General features: G+C 41.9%; 1 protein-coding gene across 1 annotated transcript in view; it reads right to left on the reverse strand.

Annotated features, from left to right (window-relative positions):
- Positions 1-13,937, reverse strand: part of QDPR (quinoid dihydropteridine reductase) — a 25,317-nt gene extending 11,380 nt beyond the window's left edge. Inside the window, exons 1-6 of the mRNA XM_015817659.1 lie at positions 13,799-13,937; positions 13,400-13,492; positions 11,291-11,387; positions 9,509-9,649; positions 4,393-4,501; positions 3,247-3,330 (exon numbers count right to left, since the gene is read on the reverse strand). Of these exons, the coding sequence (XP_015673145.1) occupies positions 3,247-3,330; positions 4,393-4,501; positions 9,509-9,649; positions 11,291-11,387; positions 13,400-13,492; positions 13,799-13,891 (617 nt within the window). The 5' untranslated portion in view covers positions 13,892-13,937. The remainder of the gene's footprint in view (positions 1-3,246; positions 3,331-4,392; positions 4,502-9,508; positions 9,650-11,290; positions 11,388-13,399; positions 13,493-13,798) is intronic.
- Positions 13,938-14,228: the final 291 nt, after the last annotated feature.

Here is a 14,228-nt window from a genome sequence, read left to right on the forward strand (position 1 = left end):
ACTACACTTGTACTCACTTCACTATTCTGCTCCTCACACCACCTGGTGGCCGCAGTAGAGTCCATATTGCTCTCCTGGCTCATATCCCTAAACAAGACTAACACTTCCTTACTAAGGGGAGGGGCCAGGCAGGATATCCCAGACGAGCCCCCACGTGTAGCGCTACCTCCTCAGAGGCCGCCAATGCCCAGGCCCTCCCGGCCACATCCCCCCTTGTCCAGCCTTGCAGCAATGTTCTTTAGAGATCGATGAGGTGTCTTACAACCGGAACTCACGCAGCATTAATGGGTGGCAGGCTCTTCTTGTTGAAGCAGGACTTTCAGGCACGAACTTAACCAGTCACAGTGGTTGATACTCTGAAGATGTATATAACAGCTCAGGGCTGCTTTAGCAGCAGGAGTAACAGGCCCCTGAGTAATCGTTCAGAATCCGATGAAATGGGGGGGGGGGTAAACCCCGGCTCCAGATGGTAATAATAACAACGACGGCCAGTATGTTATAGCAATGGCTCATCCCCCAGGGCAACTCCCCCCACAATGTCCCAGCACCTATGCCAGCAACGATGGCCACAGTCCAGATGCCTCCAAAGTCCACAACAACAGTTGGCAGCAACAATTGGCACCACCAGTCTCTCTCCTCCTAGTGCTTCTTCTCTAGGATTCTTCTTCAGGTTTCAGGATTCAAAAACCACCCCCCTCCCTTACTCTTTATTATTAAAATCCGAGGCTAGAAACCCCAGCCAACTCCCTTACTTCACACTCTTGCTTGCCTCCGTTTCAGATATCCTCCCACGGAGGAAGCAATAAAACTTCACTCTATCTAGCCCCTATTTAAAATACCCTTGATAGAAAAATAAAGTAAGCTTCCAGACCTTCTCTTCCCAACTCCAACCACCCCGGCCTTCTCCTTTTCTTTCCTTTTCTATCCTTCCTCCTTCCTCCTTCCACTCACGCCAGCCACACCCAAGCCAACTGCAGCTGTCCCAATCTTCCCCTTCCCAGTCAAGCTCCTGCAAGCACTCCCGGGCAGTCCCCGCTACACACCCATTCAAAGTTACACGATAAGCATCCCCTAGTGCCGTGATGCCGAACCTATGGCACACGTGCCACAGGTGGCACGCAGAGCCCTTTCTGTGGGCACGCGCGCCAATGCCCCAGAGGGATGCGGGGTGGGGCTGTTCCCCTCCCCCTCTCCATGCGCACCTGTCTAGTGGGAGCTGGAGAGGGCAGGGAAACCAAATCCAGCAGCGCTCTCGGTCTTTCTCTCTCTGCACCGGGAGTCTGGGAGCAGCTGTGACAGCTGGGCAGGGAGAGGGAAACCTATAAAAGGAGGTTTTGGCTTCACTTGTCAAAAAGTTGCAAAAGGTGATCACATGACCCTGGGACACTGACCGTCATAAGTATGAATCAGTTGCCAAGCATCCAAATGTAAATCACATAACCCTGGGGATGCTGCAACAGTCATAAGTGTGAAAAATGATCAAAAGTCACTTTTTTCAGTGCTGTTGTAACTTTGAACAGTCATTAAGTGAATTGTTGTAAATTGAGGACTACTTGTACTTTATCACTTTTTTCCTTTTTTGATGAAGTTTTTGACATCTTGCTAGGCGACTGGTGGTACTCGAATACTGCAGCCACGCCCACCCAGTGGGCCACACCCACCTGGCACCCAGCAATAAATAAGTGGGTTTTGAGTTGCAGTTTGGGCACTCGGTCTCTAAAAGGTTCGCCATCATTGCCCTAATGTTTACGAGCAAGTCCCGAAATTACGAATGTTGCAGCACCATAGCAGTTGTTCGCCCTTACGAATGACTGCAGAGGCTCTGCAACATTCACCCTATTCCCCCCCTTCCCACAACTGCTTCCATCTCCCATCCTACCACTCCAGACTCACTTACCTTGCAAAGATCTGTCTCCTCTCTGCCACGGTTTCTTTGCCTTTGAGGGAGAGGAGAGTCGATGGAAGCTCTTTTGAAGAAAATGGATGCCTGAACTCTGAGATCACAAACCCCTGAAACTTTCATTCTCTGCATGAAAAGTGCTTGTGGTGCCTGTCTCCTGCTCCTCCCCCCCATTCCTTTCTGCCACCATCGGAACACAATCCCCCCCCCCAACCAAGAAGAAGAAATCGTTTCTGTTTCAGGCCCAGTACTCTTTAACATCTTCATAAACGATTTAAATGAGAAGGGGAACTCATCAAATTTTCAGATAACACTAAACTGACAAGAATAGCCAACAGCCCAGAAGATAGGCTCAAGATCCAGATGGATCTCGACAAACTTGAACACTGGGCCCTATCTAATAAAATGAAATTCAAGATAGAGAAAAGTAAGGTTTTATACTTAGGCAAGAAAAATCAAATGTACATGTAGAGATTAGGTGAAACCTGGCTCAATAGCAGTAACTGTGAAAGGATCTTGGAGTCCTAGTGGAAATCACTTAACTATGAGCCAGCAGTGTGCAGCAGCAGCCAAAAAAGCCAACACAATCCTACATTACATTAATAGCAGAATATAATCAAGATCAAAGCCTTAGTAAGACCACATGTAGAATATTGTATCCAGTTTTGATCAACATATTATAAAAAAGATGTAGAGACTCTGGAAAGAGTGCAGAAAAGAGGAACAAAGATGATTTGGGGGCTGGAGCTAAAACATATAAAGAACAGTTATAGGAATTGGGTTTCTCTAGTCTAGTTAAAAGAAGGACCAAGGATGACATGATAGGACTGTTCCAATATTTGAAGCACTGCCACAAAGAAGAAGAGGTCAACCTATCAAAGTCCCAGAAAGCAAGAGAAGAAACAATGGATGGAAACTAATCAAGAGAAGCACCCTAGAACTAAGCAGAAATTTCCTAACAATGAGAACAATTAACCAGTGAAACGGCTTGCCTTTAGAAGTTGTGGGTGCTTCATCACTGGAGGCTTTTAAGAAAAGACTGGACAGCCACTTGTCTGGAATGATATAGGGTTTCCTGCTTAAGCAAGGGATTGGACTAGATCTCCAAGGTTCCTTCCAACTCAGTTTGTTATTCTGTTTTTCTTCTGCAATCACGGCCACCGTAATGGCTTTTCCCCCCTCACTGTGAACATCCAAGACTCCCAGCATCAATTTGCAGATTTACAAAAAAAAAAAAAGAGATTTCGTTATTCCACAAAACTCTGAACCAAAATGCATGCGACAGATGTTCAAGGCACCATTGGGAGCTGGAAAACAGTTTCCTCAACACAGTCTTGTTTGCTCACCCTGTGATGAAATCTAGTGGCGTCCAGGAGCTGAAGTCAGCATCTGGCATGGACTTCCTATTCATCGGAGTATCCAAGGTAACCCTGGAACAGAGAGAGAGAGAGATAAGCTCCTTTGCTCGCTGTCTGGTTCATCTAATCAATCCTGCCTGTGTTTCTTCTGTGCTCTAACAAAAGCACCAGGCTTAACCCAGAATAAGAGCACTTTTTTTTTCAATCCAGTTTCCAGGAAAATGCACTTTCATTCATTTGCAATGTTCTTGCTTGAAGCAAACATGTTATCCAGAATAAAATATTTCATCCAAAATTCACCAAAGGTCCAATAGTTTTTTCCCCCAGATATGGAAAATACAGTTTTACAAAGAATCATAGGGCTGGAAGGGACCTTGGAGATCTTCTTGTCCAAACTCCAACCCAAAGCAGCAAACCTTATATCAGGCATGTCAGACTCTCAACATCACCTGATGTCGTATCGGGACTTTTCCCCCATTGCCAGCAATGGGGTGGACACGGTTTCGGCATGACGCATCTGGCCCATGGGCCGGCAGTTTGACATGCCTATCATCCCAGACAAATGGCTGTTCAATCTTTTCTTGAAAACTTCGAGCAATGAAATACTCACAACTCTGGGTGGCAAGCTGTTCCACTGATTAACAATGTTCTGAATGTGGAGTGAACTGGAGATAAAGAGAGGCTGTTTATGTGCTCAAATGTTAATCATCAAAGCGTTTAGATCACTGTTTCTCAACCTTGGCAACTTTAAGATATATGGGCTTCAATTCCCAGAATTCCCAAGCCAGCATGACTGGCTGGGGAATTCTGAGAGTCGAAGTCCACACATCTTAAAATTGTTAACTTTGAGAAACACAGTTTTAGATAAATAAAATGGAAAGTTAATAAAATGTCCTTTCACATCTTTGGATTCACAAGTCCTAATCAGATTAAAAATGTCAAGATTGCAGCAGAGACCACACTATCAAAGTCCCACCCTCTTTTTGTATGTGTGGCACATGCTGCTGGATCTATACCCAATGTTCAAGCCACTTCTCTATGAGGTTCATCCAACTCTGCAGGAGTTTGGCACCCAGTGAATTTCGGGCCATCCCTTGAACCACATAACTTCCATGTGATTCCAGAATGACTTACGGGAGGATCGCAACAGCTGCAGCGCCAGCGGGGAGGCCACTGTTTGAACCAGATAGACTCTGGCAGAGTTGATGGACAGCTCCTTTGGCCATGCCATATGCAATCATTCCTAGAATACAGAATACAAAATAACAGAGTTGGAAGGGACCTTGGAGGACCTAGTCCAACCCCCTGCTCAAGCAGAAGATCCTATACCATTTTAGACAAGTAACTGTCCAGTCTCTTCTTAAAAGCCTCCAGTGATGAAGCACCTACAATTCCTGAAGGCAAGCCGTTCCACTGATTATTTGTTCTCACTATTAGGTAATTTCTCCTTAGTTCTAGGCTGCTTCTCACCTTAATTAGTTCTCGTCCATTGTTTCTTCTCTTGCCTTCTGGTGCTTTGGAAAATAGGTTAACCCCTCTTCTTTGTGGCAGCCCCTCAAATATTGGAACACTGCTGTCATATGGCTCCTAGTCCATCTTTTCACTAGACTGGACATACCCACTGTGACTGTCTTCATGTATTTTAGCTACCAGGCCCCTTATCATTTTAGTTGCTCTTCTCTGCACTAGTTCCAGAGTCTCCACATCTTTTTTATAATGTGGTGCCAAAAACTGGATGCAGTATTCCAGGTTTCGTAAGTATTCTAAAATGCAGTATTCTAAGGTTTTATAAAGCAGTAATACTTGATGTGATCTTGAGTCTATCCCTGTTTATGCAACTTAAGATTGCATTGCCTTTTTTTACTGCTACACATACTACTGGCTCATATTTAAGTGGCTGTCCACTAGGACTCCAAGATCCTCTCACAGTTACTGCACCTAATTTTGTTGCCTAAGTGTAAGTTACTGCACTTGGTTTTGTTGCCTAAGTGTAAGTTCCCTTACTTTTCTCTGTACTGAATTTCATTTTGTTGGATAGAGCCAGTGTTCAAGCCTGTCAAATTCATCTGGATCTTGAGCTTATCATCTGTGTTGACTATTCCTGCCAGCTTAGTGTTGTCTATTGCTGCTGCTGAGTTGCCCTTCTACTACATCATCTTAATTGTTAATGAAGATATTGAAGATATTGAATTGTTAATGAAGATATTGGGACCTAAGATGGAACCTTGGGGTATCCCACTGCTTACTTCCCTCCATGTAAATGTAGTTCCATTAAGGGCTAAACATTGTATGTAGTTTGTCTGCCAGTTACAAATCCATCTACTGGTGATGTCTATCCTACATTTTTCTAGCTTATCAAGAAGTAGGTTATGGTCTACTTTGTTGAATGCTTCACTGAAATCCAAATATACTATGTCCACAGCATTTCACTAGTCCACTAATTTGATCACTTGATCAAAGAATGAAATAAGATTTGTTTGGCATGATCTGTTTTAAACAAATCCATGTTAGATTCTGGTTAGATTCTTGTTTCTAGGTGTTCGCAGATCTGTTGCTTGATTATCTTTTCAAGGATTTTCCAAGTACTGATGTCAGCCTGATTGATCTGTAATTCCCTGTACCTGTTTTTTCCCCTTTTTTGAAGATGGGAACCATATCAGCCTTTTTCCAGTTCAGTTCACCAAGATCTTTGAAAGATATGGTTCAATAGTTCTGAGACCACATCTGCCAGCTCCTTCCTGGTGATTTGACCCTGACTGGAAGGGACACCACTTTCTTGCTTATTTTAATTTTTATTTGCACTCTGTCTTTTAATGTGTTTGGTAGGTTGGGCTATATTTTTTGTGTGTGTGTGTGAAGACAGATGCAAAGAATGAATGAAGCAGCTATGCTTTTTCTCTACTTCCCGTTAACTTCCTTACAATCTTCTCCCATTAGTGGACCAATTGTTGCCTTGACTTTTTCCTTGTTTTTTATATGTTGAAAGAAACTTTTTATTGTTTTTGACATTTGTTGCAAGTCTTACTTCATTCTGAGCCTTAGCTTTCCTGAGTTATGTTTGCAAGCTCGGGATATTTGTTGGTATTCTACCTTAATTATGTGTCCATCTTTGTATTTTTTGTACTTATCCTTTTTATTTTTTAGTTTATCAGAGAGAGCTTTGAGCAACCATGCTTATTTCTTCTCGGATTTCTTGTTTTCCTTTTTCAGTGTTATTGTACCAGACTGAGCTTTTATGATCATATTTTTAGAATTTCCCAAGTTTCTTGAGTTGTTTTGACTTTTAAGATTTTCATCCATGGAATCCTTCCCAAGCTCTGAGTTTGTTAAAATTACTTCTTTTAAAATCTAAGACATTGAAATTATGTTCTATTGTTTGTGCTTGCATTATATTGAATTCCAATATAACATGGTCACTCTCCCCCAAAGTTCTGGCAACTTCAACCCCCTCTATAACGTCTTCTCTGTTAGTAAGAATTAGGTCCAGTATAACTGTCCCTCTAGTTCCCTCCTCTAACTTTTGGCTACAAAGTTGTCAACTACATACATTTGTTAACTGGCTAGCAAAAAGTTCATCTATTTCTTCTGCTTAGTTGGGGGGGCTGTATTATATACTGTACCTATGGCAATGGCATTCTTTTTTCCTTTTATATTGACCCATATGCATTCTAGGTGGTTTTCATCCTTAGTTTTGTGCATTTCTGTACAAAAATGATGTCTTACATATAATGCAATTCCACCTTCTCTTTAATTAGGTCTGTTTCTTTTGAATAGTTTGTATCCACAAATGAAGACGAATATATGTGTCCCAATATAATGTTGCAGGATCCAATCTGGGTCGGTCACCGGGACCAGAAGTTTTGTCTTCTGAGCTTTCAAACTCGTGCTGAAGCCCATCTTCAGGGAACTTCTCTCTAGCAGAATGTGTGCTGTTCTGTATGTGGTATTTATAATGCCTGTTGTATGTGGCTTTTTAGATGTTGATTGGGGTGTGTTGATGGCTGGCTTTTAAGTCGTTGGCTGTCGTTTGCTTGTACTGCCCAGCCCTCACCTTCTAAGTACTTGATAGACTGGTGGTAAATCAGCACTGCTGTTGACTGACAAGGGGCCTGTTTCCCAGGCTTCAATCACTTCCCTGGCTGTTTTTGTGCCTGCTCATCCAACAAACTTAATAGTTGCAGAATTGAATGTATGTCCTTGTTCATTGTAGTGTGAGGTTACCAATGAGTTCGGGTCTCCTCGACTGACTGCTCGCTTGTGTTCTTGCAATCTGATGGTTAGCTTCCTCCCCCTCTTCCTACATAGTCATTAAATTAACAACTGTAATAATTCACTTAACAACTGTGGAAAAAAGTTCATAAAATGGAGCAAAATTGACTTAACAAATGTTTCACTTAGCAACATAAATTTTGGACTCAATTGTGTTTTAAGTTGAGGACTACCTGTGTATTTCCTAACCATTCAACCCCATGACATTGGATTTTTCTGTTTTCCACAGAAATAGCCTTAATGGCAACCGTATCTTCCTCAGTCATCTCATGGCTAAGAATAAAGTTTGACTTTCAGCTGAAGCCTGTTATGAAATGCACCTTAGTGGATATAAGGCACTACCTGAAAGCTGACCACATCAGATGGCCTCTTGAAGCCCACCTTCATTGCATCAGTGTGGGAATATAAGAGCAGGCTCAAGAAATGACTTGCAAATATGTTAATTTTAGCTATCATTTTAATATATTATGGACTGTTTCATGTTGCTGTTTTTAATGGGTTTTTGTAACACATTAAAAATTAGTATTTAGCAATAAATACCAATGCTTCAAATTATGTTTTACAGATAGTCCTTTGACTTACAGCCACAATATTTGTTGTTAAGCAATCTAGTTACTAAGTGAGGTATCATGTGACCCATTTTTATAACCTTTTTTGCTATAGTTGTTAAGCAAGACATAATGTAACTGCAACTTGGGATCCCCCCTGCCAGCTTCCCCATTGACTTTGTCTGTCTGTTTTTTTCAAGAGGCAACTGGACTTTCTTGTTTTTCTTTGAAGATGTTTCGCTTCTCATCCAAGAAGCTTCTTCAGTTCTGACTGGATGGTGGAGAATGTAAGGATTTATATTCCTTGCAGCCAGTTGATCATTTGCTTTCTTTTAGAGTCGTTGAGGCCACTTGGAGGTTTATCTGTGTCTTCAGGTCCTGAATAGTGCAAATGGGTGTAGAGCCTTCTTGGAACTGCTGAAAGTCATTTTTTTCAGTGCCATAGTAAGGTCAAATGGTCACTAACTGAATGGTTGTAAGTTGAGGACTATCTGTATTATAAAATGAACTGATGAATTTATTAAACTATTCCATATTTATGAATTTAAATTGGAAGTCCCTTCCTTCCTTCCTTCCTTCCTTTCTACCTACAACAAAACTGGTTATTCTGCTACTTGACCTGGATACCCTTTTTCTTAAATGAAGGGCAAAATGTGAATTGTAACCAAAAAAGACATCTAAATTCATTTAGAATCAAAGACCTTGTCTGACTGTGGATATCCTAATAATGATATCCTACTATATATTTCAGACACTAGTCTCTTAATGAAAATAGGAATCCTTAATCCTCCACCTTTTCTTTGAGCTGGAGTTCTGTATACAAGAGCAGATTCCCTGATCTGAACTAGAAGCTCTCTGCCAATTCAGCAAAAGATGGTGAAAACTCCTAGTATTTCAATGGTCTAAGACAGATATTTTTCATTTGCAATTTTTAAAATGTTATTAACATTGGTTTTATTATATTAGTCACTGTTTCAATATGGATTCCCGTAGCAGAATGGAGATTTTAATTTTTAGCAGAAAGCACAACATTTCTGTAGACTTTATACAAACACAAAACTACTAATAGAGCCAGGCCTATTTTATAAGGATTGAGTCAGAGTGTTGAAGGTCATTTGAAGCAAGAAAATACAAAGGTCTAATCCAAAGTAAACCAGCAGAATCAGCATTATTACTTAGGGAACAAAATACAAGCTTAGGTCTTAGCCTTTTTGCAACTTATATTCAAGCTAAAGCACTTTCTGTACAAGCTAAAAGCTTTCCACAAACATACATACATTCTTTCTAACCTATACACTCAACCCTAACAGAATTTTAAAAGTTGTCACTGGAGGATAGAATTTCTACAACTGAAATTTCCAGTCTGAATATTAAAGGCCAAGGAAAATGTTGACCAAACCAACATGCACACCCCAGGAACATTTCCATTTTACCTGGTGTTCCAACTAATGCTGCTTTTGCACCTGTTAGAGTTAATAGGCCCCCTTCCTTCAGGTATTTCGTAGCCAAGTGACTAGAGATGGTTGAAGTCCAAACACTTTGCTTCCACATCAGGTCACTGTTTTTGTATAAAGCTAATGGATGGACAAGAAGATATGGAACATGTTAGACATCATGAAACATATCCACCTTCTGCAGAGAGCATCACCAACTGTTCTCTTTGCCTGATGAGGTCTTGTTCTGCAGAAGACACCTGAGAACTGCTCCCTAGCTTAGCTGCCAGACATGAAATAGGAATTTAACTCCAGCCTGCCCAGTCAGATACCTATGGGTTTAACAATGGGATGGGCATACATTAAAAAACAACTGATGGCATTCAGTCACCTGTAACATTCAAAGGAAGTCTCAGAACATCTAGATCATTCTCCCAGTTCAAAAATAAATTGTCAAGTGCAATCTAATTGTGCTCATTTCTCAACACTCCTTTTTAATCTGTTTTAAATTTAATAAGACATCAATGACTCAATCCTGCTTCAAGTTCAGACACTCCCCTATTAACCATCTGGTTTCAAGACACAGACAGGAGTGAAAAACAGAAAACATACACCAATTCCTTTGATCAACTTCATAGCTTGCTAACTCCATTTCCCATAACCAACAAACTGGGACTTAAATCTTCTTACATACTAAGATTGCAAGTTAAAGGAGGCAATTTTATTTTTCAGGAAGCACATTAACAATGCCAGGTCTGCAGTTCAACCATTACACAAAAGTTGCATTTGAACAATCTGAACTATTTCTACTCACATCAGGTTATGTAAAGGGAGGATCTACACTAACCTATTGCTGCCCTACAAGGCCCATGCAAATCTTTTTGTTAAATATTATGAGTATGCCAAGAATTTGGAATATAAACTATATCTGAGAGCCAGTAATTAAGGTGCTGGCCAACAAACCAGGAGGCCTGAGTTCTAATGCCGCCTTATACATGAAAAGTGGCTGCATGACTTTGGGCCAATCATCAGGAGACCGTACGTTCTAGTTCCACCTTAGGCATGAAAGCCGGATGGGTGACTTTGGGCCAATCACTCTCTCTCAACCAACCCACTTCACAGGGTTGTTACTGTGGGAAAAATAGGAGGAAGAAGGTGTATTATATATGTTCACCGCCTTGAGTTACTTACAGTTTGTTTTTTTTTAATGGATTTACAGACATTTCTAAAATTCTGTTTTCACTTTGTCATTATGGGGTACTAAGTGTAGATTAATGATAAAAATAAATTTCAACTGCAGAATCAGACTACAGCATAACAAAATTGACTAAAGTGAACGGGAGCTGAATATTTTCTGAAAACACTGTATAAAGTAATAAAGGTGGGATAAAAATCAAATAAGTAAAATAGAAATCCCAAATACTTTCTAGTCGCTATCTTAGCAATCATAGACAGCTTCAGGCCAGACTCAACTGTGCAACACAACCCTAATGAAATGCATTTAAACTTAGAAACTTAGAAATCTGCTGTGAAATCTTCTATTTTTCTCCAACAGGCTTTGTTTTCAATGCCAGCCAGTCCAGGACACTGCTGGAAGTCAGGAAACAGATGTTGTCTCACAGCTACTATTGTATCAATGGAATTTCAGGGCTGGAGACTTCAGAAAGGCATTAAATGGGGCAGCTATAGCATTCTTTGCTGAGCAGCTCCATCACAGACCAGAAAGAGGCCATTCTGAACGACCACGGGAAAGAGAAAGCAGAGAGCATTTTGTGAACTTACATTTCGCCTTGGCACTGCCTCCAGCCCATCCACCAGCCACACAGAGGATAGCATCCACCTTGTTTTCACCCAGGACTTTTCTGACATCTTCCGTTACCTTTCAAAAGTCAGCGTTGGGGGAGCACAGTTACAGAACAAGCACCAGCAACTTTAATTTGTAAACATTTCAACCAGCCCTCACCAAAGTGGTACACTGACTCTCTAAAACGAGATAGATAAATATTTCTGCATATGGAATCATTAGAAGCCTGGCTTTGTTGGTGTTAAGCTTTCGGCACATCTTAACCTGTAATCTGAAATCGTCCAGCTTTGGCACAGATTTTATTAAACTAAAGTAGCAGGGCTGCAGTTTTTCTCTCTTACTTCCCATACTCAGATGTAAAGGAGTAGAAAGAGCTCTACTTGCCTGGTTAAAAAGGAGAACTTTCCAAGTTCCTTCCTTACCTGTGACAGAGCAATCGTCATATTCTTTTCACTATTTTGCTGTTATTAACAACATTGGGAATTTGTAAAATAACAAGATTTAAAAATAACAGAAAATGGGATTCTAAGGGAGGGAAGCTTGGATTCTTTTCCTTGGGGGGGGTAGGAGGGCAGCGGTGTCACTTTGGTATGAAGAAGATGCATCAAAATTTGTTTGGATGAGTTAAGACTGAGTGAGACTTACAAAACAGGTTGTGAAAAGCTACTGGGAAAAATAAGACTGATTCTTTCAGGAGTGAAATATGACAGATGCAGAACAGATGCTAATGTTGTAACTAATGGAATGGGGAATTTTGCAAAACTTTTCATGTTCCTTTTTCCCTCAATTTTCATCTCGTTAACATGCATGAACCATACATCCTTACCACTAAATAGGAGCAAGAAGGCAAAGCATAATGCTTAATATAAGCCTGTGCTTTGTAAGGCTGGTCTGGCTCTCTTTTCCATTCTCAGTTGTGGATCTCCCAAGAGGACTGTCAAAAAAGTCAGGACCGCAACTTTGATGGCATCACAGGAAATCCTTTATGTTTTAATATGCACTGAAAATACAGATACTGTAGTCCTTGACTTAATACCACAATTGAACCCAAAATTACAGTTGAACAAAATTACAATTGAACCCCAAAAACTTACAGTTAAGTAAGTTTTGCCCCATTTTATGATCTTTCTTGCCACAGTTGTTAAGTTAGTAACATGACTGTTAAGTGAATCTGGCTTCCCCATTAATTTTGCTTGTCAGATCACAAAAGTCATAAATACAGTATAAACCAGTTGCCAAGCGCCCAAATTTTGATCACATGACCATGGGGATGCTGCAATGGTCGTAAGTATGAGAAATTTCCCCAGAAATTTTTCAGTGCCACTGTAACTGTAGAGTCACTAAATGAATGGCTGTAAGTCAAGGATTACCTATATATCACATCTAAGGGAGGCCTACGTGGCACAAATTGGACTCTGGCATGTTTTCCTTTTTCTCCAATATACTAATCAATGCAAAATCCTCAGGTTATGAAAGGTCTAACTCCTGTAATGGAGTAAACAGTTGTGAAATGTTTCTTCAAGCTTTCCAACACCAGCACTGTTGTTTTAGCAGCCACGTGACAGGCAAAACTTCAATCAGAATAGTGTCCACCCTTCAGTGCCTCCTAATTTTTATGGATATTATGGGAGAACAGTGGTGTTAGTTTATGGTAGTCAAAAATGAGGAGTCTAGTAGCATCTTTTTGGAAGAATGGTTTTTCATTTCAATGCCTTCATATTTGTTCCTCTGAAAAGCATCCATCTACCAGACTCCACCTGATTTTGCAATAATTTAGAACAGGATTTCCCAACCTTGGCAATTTTTCAGATTCATGGACTTCAATTCCCAGAATCCCCCAACCAGAATGAGATTTAGGACAATTAGGAACAGTGATTGATTATCTGCCATCGAGTTTGTGTCTTACCAGCTACAAAGATTTTTGTTCCTAATCTGGCCCTAAGAAATGGAATCCATTTGCTGACCTATCCCAAATATTTCAAGCTTTGAATAGGAAACTGAAGTCAACATTTTCGCAGTTTCCTCTGGGCTCTTTTCCAATCGCAAAATGCCTAAAAACTTGGATCCCGCTTTTGTTTTGGTTTTACCTGCTCTGCTTGTTCCACAAACGAATCGCCCATTTGTACCACGACGTTGGCGCTCGCCTCTTGATTTTCGGCTAAATCAATGCTGAGCACCCACTGCGGGGGGGGAAACACACATACACACACACCAAGATTTTGTTTTGATGTTTGCAAACGGGGTTGCATTTGCCCCAAAGCTACGCTGCAGAGAGCGAAGCGCTTCGTTACAACCGCCTCTCCGCGCCCGGCCACGCAACATCTTTAAGTGTGCGTTCCGCACAGCGGCCTCCCCACCACCGACCCGCCCCCCGTCCTTGCATGCGAGGGTGCAGGAAAGTCGCCGTCTCCAAGGTTTCTTGCATCGAGGCCGGAGCTTCGCAGAGCGGCTTTTGCCAACCTTTCCGCACCCCGCCAGGTCTTTACCCAGTTCTTCGCCCGCAGGTGCCTCACGCAGGCGGAGCCCAGCGCCCCTCTACCGCCGTAAACCAACGCCCGGGAGGCCTCCCCTGCTGCCATGACCGCTGCTCCGACGACAAGTAGCAGCTCTTGCGGAGAAAGGGAAGCGGAAGGCGGGCATCCGAGCTCTCCGCCCCCGCTGGGTGGGTTAAGTGGCGGAAAAGGAGGCACGGCCCGTTAGGCTAACCTGGTTTGTCTCCTCCGCACAGGGAGGAGCTGTGCTTGTCAGTCTCGGCAACTTTAAGCGGCGGGGACCCATCTCCCAGAATCCCCTCAGCCAGCATGCTGCTCCAGCGAATCTAGCAGGGAGATGTGCACAAATCCTCCAAAGGTGTGAGGGTAACCCTGGCAAGAGCTTGCATCAGAGGGTAGGACAAGAAGCAATGGATGGAAGATC

The sequence above is a fragment of the Protobothrops mucrosquamatus genome, unplaced genomic scaffold (genome assembly GCF_001527695.2).
Source record: "Protobothrops mucrosquamatus isolate PMUCROS unplaced genomic scaffold, P.Mucros_1.0 scaffold618, whole genome shotgun sequence".
NCBI classification, from domain to species: Eukaryota; Metazoa; Chordata; class Lepidosauria; order Squamata; family Viperidae; genus Protobothrops; species Protobothrops mucrosquamatus.